General features: G+C 42.4%; 1 protein-coding gene across 1 annotated transcript; it reads right to left on the reverse strand.

Annotated features, from left to right (window-relative positions):
• Nucleotides 1–1,892: 1,892 nt before the first annotated feature.
• thoc3 (THO complex 3) lies at nt 1,893–6,203 on the reverse strand. Its single transcript, XM_084549196.1, has 6 exons — nt 5,802–6,203; nt 5,011–5,167; nt 4,713–4,917; nt 3,175–3,336; nt 2,950–3,050; nt 1,893–2,592 (listed from the first exon to the last, which is right to left on the reverse strand). The coding sequence occupies exons 1-6, from the start codon at nt 5,979–5,981 to the stop codon at nt 2,429–2,431; spliced, it is 969 nt and encodes a 322-aa protein (XP_084405322.1). The 5' UTR covers nt 5,982–6,203; the 3' UTR covers nt 1,893–2,428.
• Nucleotides 6,204–9,467: the final 3,264 nt, after the last annotated feature.

Raw genomic sequence — 9,467 nt, forward strand, 5'->3', positions numbered from 1 at the left:
GCTTCTTACTGTGACATTAAAAGTTGCTGTAATTTGTCTGTGTAATGAACATGTTTGTAGTTTTGTTGCAGTAAAGCTCTAAAATCCCAACTTCTCCCGGTAGCTCCCCCTGGTGGCTGGTTGCAGTATATGTCATAAGCTCCGCCCCCTCCATGTTAGTGGATGGGACTTGGGTCAAAGGAAAATACTAAAATATGTTACAGCACTTCCATTTTACACTTTTCAACACATTCCTTCCAATTTTAAGAGCAACCAAGAGCCAAAGTGACGTCTGACAGTTTTAATAAGATTTTAAAATGATTGAAACCAGTGAATGACTTCAGCCAAAAGGAAACAAACAAACGTAACACTGCCTGTATCTGTTCAAGGATCATTGTTTCAGAGCCAACATGCAGATGAGTGGAGTCAAGCACCTGCCGTGGCCTTGTGCAGTTGAATGGCCCTTCAGCGTCCCATCCCGTCATTACCCCCCCACCACGACCCCCAGCTGTTATTTATCTGTTGTATTGTGAAGAGGTCGGTCGATGTGATTGCCAGCGAGCATCGTGGGACCATAAATCAAACACAGCGGCCAGCGGGGTCTCCTTCATGTGCCCGTCATGAGGCGTGAGCGGGAAGGTCTGATCTGATCTGACTTTTAATCGTCTGATTTACTCACAGCGGCCGATAAATCACAGCTGTTGGAGAATTTTGATGCAGCTCCGAGGACAGAGAATGAATTTAATCAGTCAGATCAGATGTAGAGGTGGTGGTCTCTAGACCTCCAGGACTACTGGACATGAAGATGGAGGAAATAAAACTTCTCCATCTACTTCTACTCTCACTCCTTCTTTGTCCATCTCCTCCATTTTTTTCTCCTCCCACTCCTGTGATGTCCTTCTTCTTCTTCTCCTCATTCATCTTTTTCTTCTTCTCTTCCTCCATTTTTTCATCTCCTCCACCTTCTTCTTCTTCTCCTTCTCCTCTTCCCACCCCTTTTTTGTCATTTTCCTGTTTTGTCTCCTTCTTCCTCCTCTGCCTACTGGTTTTTCTCTTCCTCTTACTCCTTTTTTTTTTTTACTTTGGTCTTCTTCTCCTCCTCCTCCATTTTGTTTCCGTCTTCTTTCTTCCTCACCTTCTTCTCCTCCTACTTCTCCTTCCTCCATGTCTTCCCCACTCACTCCTTCGATGTCCATCTTCTCCTCTTCCTTCTGTCTTATTTTCCTCCTTTCTTCCGCTCCTTCTTCCTCCTCATCAATCTTTTTTCTCCTTCTACTTCTTTCTCCATTTGTTCTTCTCCCCCTCTTCCCACTTGTCATTTTTCCTTCCATTTCTCCTAATTCTCTGCATTGTGTTTTTTCTTCTCCTCTTGCTCCTTCATTTTTTTTTATCATCCATCTTTGGTGTCTCCTCCTACTTCTCCTCCTCCCATTTTTAACTTTCTTCCTCATCTCCTAATTCTCTTCCTCCATGTCTCCCCCATTCCTTCGATGTCCACCTTCTCCTCCTCCTCCCCGTTGTTTTTCTTCTTCCTCCTCATCTCCTCTTACTTCTCTTCCTCCATTTTTTCATCTCCTCCACTTTCTTCTTCTTCTCCTCCTCTTCCCACCCCTTCTTTGTCCTTTTCCTGTTTTTTCTTCTCCTCCTATTCCATCTCTTCCTTCGATGTCCACCTCCTCCTCCCTTCGTTTGTCTTTCTTCCACTCCATCTTCCTCCTCATCCATCTTTCTCTTCTCCTTCTTCTCCTCCTCCATTTCCATTCAACCTGATGCTCCTCTTCATCAATAAAGTTTTACAGTAATTAATGTTTTATTTTATTCTGCGTCCATGGAAACGGTTCATCTCTGATCAGAACGACTGATCTGGTTGAATGAATATTGTTCGTGTGACAACACAGAGAATAAAGAATAGTGTGTGTGTGTGTGTGTGTGTGTGTGTGTGTGTGTGTGTGTGTGTTGGGTTAGTGTACATATTTGTGTAACGTCCTTCAACCTCCTTTTATTATCTAGTTACACACCCACGCAGCTGGAAGGCAGCGACGATGGTTCAAGGTCCAGAGGAATTAAATCTCTTTTCCCTCCATCATAACAACCTCCCTCAGTCTCAGCGTTAAACGGATGATAGAAATATAAATATCGCATCATCAGCGCCACATTAAAAACAGCCAGAGCTCAAGATGAAAAGATTTATAAAGAGAACATTTTATTATTTATCAAAAACACTGTATTTTACATTTAAAAAACTATATGTTACAGCAAAGGGAGCAAAACAGGGAATGAAATCAGCTGTTTTTAAGGAAGTTTAGGAGAGCTGCACCACCTACTGGTGGGAAAGTGTAACTGCAGCTTTACAGCAAAAAGACAAAGCAGCAGAAAAATCATCTGGGCTCTACATGAAGTCTCTTCTTTCTCCTAAGTGTCTCCATGAAAATAAATATTCCTGCTTTTCTCATGAGTCGTTGGGGAGGCCGAACAGTTTGACGGTGCCCGCCTCTCGGTTGTTGTCGTACTTTCCCTCCTTGTCGTCGCAGGCGTAGGCGAGCAGAGGCCTCTTAGGGTGCCAGGCGACGGTGAAGGTCGGAGAGTCGCACTGAACCTCCCACAGCTTGTCTCCTACGGGTGATGAGGAGAGAGGAAGAGTGAAAATCTTTAAATGCAAAGAAACTAAACTGGTTTTTTGTTGGTTTTGTTAAAAATGTTCACCGATCGGAACAGGAACAATTGAACAAGTGTTGCACAGACCAACGTTTTCCAGAATCTGAGCAGCACCATATTATGATTGCAAAATAAAAATCTCCTGTGAAAGATGGTGCAAATAGCTGCTGATTTAAAGAAAACATAAATCAATAAATATTAAAGATAAAATATACTAGTGCTTTGTCTGACTTTAACTTTTCTAGGGCTGCAAGAAAGCGATTAATCTATCCAGCTACTTCTGGACCCTCTGATGCTGCCATTTTTCGTACTGACCCGTCTCCACCTCTGCGATATCTATGAAATGATCCTCGGAGGCTGAAGCCAACATCTTGCCATCGTGGCTGAAGCTCAGGGTCCTCACAGGCCAGTCCAGTCTGCAGAAACAGAAATAAAAGAAATATAACTATTAAAACCTACAGGACGTAGTCAGAGTTGTATTTCCTTCCAATAATACAAACTTTAATAAAGTATTTTAGTATAAATGTGAAGCAGACTGACCTGGAGAAGCAGCGGACACACACCAGCTCGTCCACGTCCCACAGGCTGACCAGGGCGTCGGCGCTCCCTGTGGCGAAGTATTTCCCCGTGGGGTCAAACTTGATGCAGATGCAGTTGGACGGGTGAGCGTTGATGGACTGGATGGGCTTCAGTTCTGGATAACTGTGGACAAACCTGCTGTTTTATTTCATGTCATCACCACAAACTTTTATATTCAAAGACACAACGAGACAAGATTTAATCTTAATAATCTCATGGGATCTTCACACCAGGTGTTTTTGTTAATTAACTAAAGTTAAGTGAAGTGGATTTCCCCAAGAACATAAAAAAGGAGAGCTCCAGTTTACCTGAGTGAGATTTCCGCTGGTAACCACGATGTTTTGTAGAGATGGATCACAAATAAAAACGCGAAGTCAAATGACGACGGTTTAATTTTAAAAGGTGAAAATCGTATCTTTCTTTTATGGTATAAATGTAAGACGTCAGTAGAGCTGGGAACTTAGAATCAGAATTAGAAAAGACTTTATTGCCAAGTATGTTTGTACATATGGGGGTGGTCCTGCACTTGCCGCCTGCCAGGGGGGAGTTTGTTAAATTGTCTGTGTCCAGGGTGAGAGGGACAATCTTAGCTGCTTCAGAGTCCTGGAAGCGTACAGCTCGTCAAGAGACTTCAGACACATTGCAGTCTGCTCTTGTCCTTAGCAGAGGCTGCAGCATACCAGGTGGTGATGGACTCAATGATGGCAGTGTAGAAGTGCACCATCATTGTCTTTGGCAGGTTGAATTTACATCCTCTGCCGTGCTTTTTGGATCAGGGCGCTGATGTTCAGCTCCCATTTGAGGTCCTGGGAGATGATGGCGCCCAGGAAATAAAGGGAGTCCACAGTGTTGAATGTAGAGTCATGAGGAGGAGTGGGGTTGTGTTCTTCCTGTAGTCCACGATCATCTCCACTGTCCACGGCAGCGTTTAACTCCAGGTTGTTACGGCTACACCAAGTCACCAGGCGGTCAATCCCTTGGAAGAGGTTCCAACTGAATATTTTACCTCCGACGTGACTGATTCAAAACACGCAACCACACATTGTACGACTCCTAACGAGGCGCTTTAAGGCGACATTTCACTATGACAGGCCGGTTTTACACGTCTCAATTAACCTCAACGATGTTGTGGTGAAAGTGAGAGGTAAACTTATCAAGTTATCTTTAAAGATTCATCAACTCCTCACCACACATCTGAAGACTTGGATGAAACATCTTCAAGAAACTCTACAAGTCCAGTTGCTCTTATTTCAGCTTGATTTTCCTCAGATATACCGAGACCTGGATGACTGAGAACCTTCACAGATATTCTGGTTTATATTTTCCCCTTTAGAAAAATCTAAATGCCCAAAACTCTGACAGTTGTTGCAAAGAAACACTCAGACAGCGTTCCATGAACACGTAGGGAAGCTTTAAAATGAGGAGGCTGTTTGCAGACAAACACGACTACCTCACGTTAAATCCCACTGTCACCGTTAGTCGCTCAGTTCGGTTCCTACCTGAGGATGTTGATGCAACCGTTGCCGTTTGTGAGGAAGAACATGTCGTTGTCGTTGTTCCAGGAGATCTCGTTCACCTCGAACTTGAACTGCTCCTCCGCCCTGGAGCGATGCGTCTTGGCGTCGATGAAGGTCACCACGTCGTCTTTGTTCCCGACAGCGATGGTCTGACCGTCGGGGCTCCAGCAGATGTTGATGTTTTCACCTAAAACAGGATTTACAGTTTAAAAACTACTTGCTTCTAAACATAAAAGAGGCACTGTGGATCAGACTCCAAACACATGAACTAAAGTTCCACCTTTCGTGTTCACGGTGGCGATGCATTTGGTGGTGCGCACGTCCCATATGCGGATGGTCTTGTCTCCAGACGCTGTGACGAAGAGATCTGGGTTGGTCGGATGCCAGCAGAGCTGATCCACGCTGTCGCCGTGACCTCTGTAGTTGTTCTCTTTCACCTGAAGCAAATAGAACGGGTATTAAACAAACGCCATGTTCATCACAGAGCTAATCCACAAGCAGCACAGTGAGTAATGTACTCTTCAATGTGATTAATATGATACTGAACAAGGAAGAAATACAAAGCAACCACTCAACCATCGATATTGACACAACCCATCCAGCTGTGTAAGATTTACTTTCTATTAAACATTGTAAACATACACTAATACCATTACACTATTAACTGAGATAAAGTGTGCAGACTGTTTTTTTAAATATATTTTATGAAGACACACAATACATAACAAACAAATATGTACTGATAAATGAAATCTGTCAAACTAGAGTCCTAGCAAACTGTCTTATACATTTTTAGGCTCTAATTTTGACAGTTCTAAATTAGACGATTTTTCAATGGACTTCGGCATGCAGACCACACTAAAATAAAAACCCAACGTTTATTTTTAATTTATAAGCTGCTATGTCTATAGTGTGTTAGAGATTATCTACACATTGGTAAAACATTATATTCAGCAGAAACTCATTCTGTAAGTTAGAGTTCACCAGCTAACGTGATTAACTCCCATTCATTCTATGAAAAGAGGCTAACGCTAGCATGCTAGCAGAGCACCGCACCGCACCGCGACTCACCAAACGGTCCTTTTCGAGGACAAAGACGCTTGCTGTTTTGTCGAAAGACCCGGAGGCGAGTCTCCTGCCGTCGCAGCTCCACGCCACCGAGTGGACTTTGGCTGTGTGAGCCGGGAATTCCCGACTTTTGTTGTTATTCTTGAAGCTCTCCTGCATCTCTTGGTAGTACTGCGACGCCATCTTGAAACCCTACGTCATATCCCCGCGGCGGTTGCTTGGCAGCAGTCGGCGAATGCGCGCCACCCTCTGGTTTGGAGTAGGGACCAAATCCTACTTTTAAATCAACTTAATAAAATATTAGCTCAGCTTTGAGAGGTTTGTAAAATATGTCGTACTTAAATTAGACGTACAGCACCTTTGTGCTTTAATCGGCTTGCTTAATATGCTACTGAGTTGGTTGTGTTTTATTTAGTTTGTATTTCTATAAGCAGTTTTTGTTGGTTTCAAGCTGGACTGAATGTAAGTATTCTCGCTTGTTTAGGTGAATATTTGGATGAGAATAGGTTGGGTAAGTATGGGTTGTTTGAAACTAACAAAAGTAATTTATTTAGCTTTTTTTTGGAGGATTGTGGATTATATTTAAATTACATATTTTTTTTTTTATTTAAATTTTACCTCCCAGCTGTTTGAACTTGGTGCCATTTTCCTACAGAAAACTACTAATCTTAATAATAATAACAAACATAAAACATATTGTACGTATGCATTTGTTTTTATTATGCTTTTTTTTTTTTTTTTTAAATAGTTAATAGTTTAATAGTTACCCTGCTCTTTATTTAAATAATACCAGTGTGTAATGTAGTTTGTTTTATTAACTCTGCCCTCGAGTGGCATAAAACAGTTACTGCAATGTTTAATGAAGGTAGATATTTTTCTTGAAATGAAGACAAACACCAATTTTTATTTTATTTTTTAATTGCAATTTATTTCAAGTGATGCTAAAAGGAAAATCCGTGTTTTTAAAAAAAAACCTTTAACACTCCATTTACAGTATATCCCAAACACACACAATATCTAGTCACCCAAACTCTGTCAGATACAGCAATTCGCTTTGTTAAGGAGCCACTTGGTTAATTAACAACCACTGAAAATGCCATTCATCGATGTGAGGACTCGGGAGCTAGCCCAGCTGCAGGTGTGGAGGCCCGTGCAAGGCCTCGATATGCATAACGATCAGACCCGTGGCAGCTTTTAAACGGTGAACTCCTTCACATCCTTTGCATTAGAATAAAATACACCTAAATGAGAGAACAAAATGCACTTCCAAAAGTGAGATTCTGTGTTTTAAGAAAGAATGACAAGGTTGTGAAAGCATCATACAAATGTGCCTTATGTAATTGCATACTCTTAAAAATGGTTTAGTTGCATCACATTTCAGGAAAGCTATATATATATAAATATATATATATAAATGAAGAGCAGGCCCTACAAAGTAAAAGTCAAGGAATGCACGGTGAGTTGTGACGGTGAGAAACAACGAGGGTGGACAGCGAGATCTCTGGTGCTGATTCAGTGGTGGAAGACATCTTTGACAGCATCAAAACTCAGGACGTTTAGGATTAGAGGCAGGTGTCTGTGGAGAGGTAGAAAAAGTTCACCTCATTCCTCCAAATGCTTTGCTCGTTTAAATAGAAATAAAATAAAAATAATAATAAAAAGGCTTTCTGTTGGTATTTCTCCCAAACGATTTCTCATCGAGGCCCCTGAGAACATTTCTGATAGATGTGCTACCGTCGTGCTCCTCTAAACATCGGTCACACTCAACGCTTCTCTTCATTTCCCACCTCGCCAGCCCTTAACGACGCAGTGATAGTCGACACGCTGGAACCTGGACCTGCAGCCTCAGCAGCAACAGTGGAAGAAAGGAAGGAGACACGCTGGTTTTTTAAAACCCTGGTTGGAAAAATAGTTCCTGGATGTTTTCACTCAGCCTCCGTTTACACTTAAGAAGATATATTACCGGGATAACACCGGGATGCTACAGTCAGGGCTGCACAGCTATCAGTCGATATCTAGGTAGACCACAACGACAAAAAAACATCTACTCGTTTATCTGGAACTTTGTGAAAGCTGCAGTTTTGCAAAAGCAGATCCAGAGCGAAATGATCTTCTGACCATAAACCCTGAATCTGGTCACAGACTATAATTTGCTTTTCCACATTCAGCGTTCCCACAGTCTGGCATTGCTAAGCTGTGCAGCAACTACAGCCATGTTAGCATAGTTAGCATCTGAATCAGATGCTTTAAAACTTGTTTTGCAAATGAGCAAAGGCCAGAGCAGGATATAAATAAAGAAAATCAACTGTGCAGCCCTCACTGCCACTGGGAGTAAAGAAGAAGAAGAAGAAGTTAAGTTAAGGAGCAGGTTTCTCAAACAGTACAGTGCATTCCTTCTGATGACACAAAGTGACCCGGAGCTGATCCTTTGTGCATCAAATAATAATAGTTTTAAAAAAGACCTAAAGCTTTGCAGTCATTGTACAAGTGTCAGAAGAAAAACTGAGGTTCTGTGCAAAGACAAAAAAAAAAAAAAGGTGCAGATTCCCTCGTACAGGTCAGTCAGTCTCTCATGTCCTTGTGTTTCCTCCACAGCTACTGAACCTGAGCCCATGTAGAAAACCCCACACTGACTGCACCGGCCACGCAGGAAGCTGTAAAGGTTGATTTAATCGACTGTGTCACTGGACGCAGGATGAAAGAAAACAGGTGGAAGTGTCCGGTTTTGATGTCTAGCGGTGGGTTGAGGGTCTGTGAGTCGACTCAAACATTGATTTAAATAAGTTAAACTATCCAGTATCTAACTCTACTTGGATCAAAAGCAATTCTTTTGCAACCTCTGACACTTTTTGTTGTGATTCCTAATCCCGTTTGGAAGTCACTGATTTGTGACTTTACAGCAGGTTTACATTCAGTTTCTGCTTTTCTACCACAAACGTTTCGCTTTCAGAGCTGGTTCTGCTCCGGACTGAGGGACCGAGGTGAAAACCATGCTGCATTTCCACCGAGCGGGACGTCTGACTTGGTTTTGCTCATCTAATAGGCTAAGGTTTAGACTTCTGGGCTACGGCGCCAAACATGATGTGTTCCATCTTTATTGATCCAAAACATTCAATTCGATAATGGCAGAGATGGAGAAGCAGCCGGAAATACTAAAGCAGAAATACGGTACTACCGAGTGGACCAGTCTCAGCTCTTGTGGTCAGTGCGTAGTTACATTTCTAGCTGGGTGCACCTTAGTTACGGCATTAGGGTCCATGTAGGGTCGACTTAACGCAGAAGTCTAGACGGCCTATAAAAGAGTTCAACGTTTTACTGCAAAGACTTTCTTTCTTACGTTTCTACGTGCAGGAATAAACAGTGTGTCAAAGTTTTTATTTTTCTCACGTCTCAGAGGAAGGACAGGATGTGGAGACACATGGTTTGGTTGAGTTTTGTTTCATTTACCTTTTCGTCTACTCTACTAGCATTCACCAACACACACACACACACTAGAACCACTACTGACTGCACACTGGATTTGATTCAGTACAATAAATTAACTTTATTTAAAAGCTGTAATGTTGGGTCTCCACATTTAGCCCCTCCTGCAGTGGGCGGGGGGGGGGGGGGGGGGGGGGCTGTCAATCCTCCATCAGAAGTAAAACTATCCAGGATTTAACTCCACTT

The sequence above is a fragment of the Chelon labrosus genome, assembly GCF_963514085.1.
Source record: "Chelon labrosus genome assembly, chromosome: 8".
Classification (NCBI taxonomy): Eukaryota; Metazoa; Chordata; class Actinopteri; order Mugiliformes; family Mugilidae; genus Chelon; species Chelon labrosus.

Excerpts from the sequence above, each read along its gene's own strand:
- thoc3 (XM_084549196.1), bottom strand. The coding sequence starts at position 5,981 with ATGGCGTCGCAGTACTACCAAGAGATGCAGGAGAGCTTCAAGAATAAC. Across the intron at positions 3,337-4,712 it reads GGTTGCATCAACATCCTCAG|TTATCCAGAACTGAAGCCCA; the intron begins GTAGGAACCGAA and ends GTTTGTCCACAG. Across the intron at positions 2,593-2,949 it reads TATCGCAGAGGTGGAGACGG|GAGACAAGCTGTGGGAGGTT; the intron begins GTCAGTACGAAA and ends CATCACCCGTAG.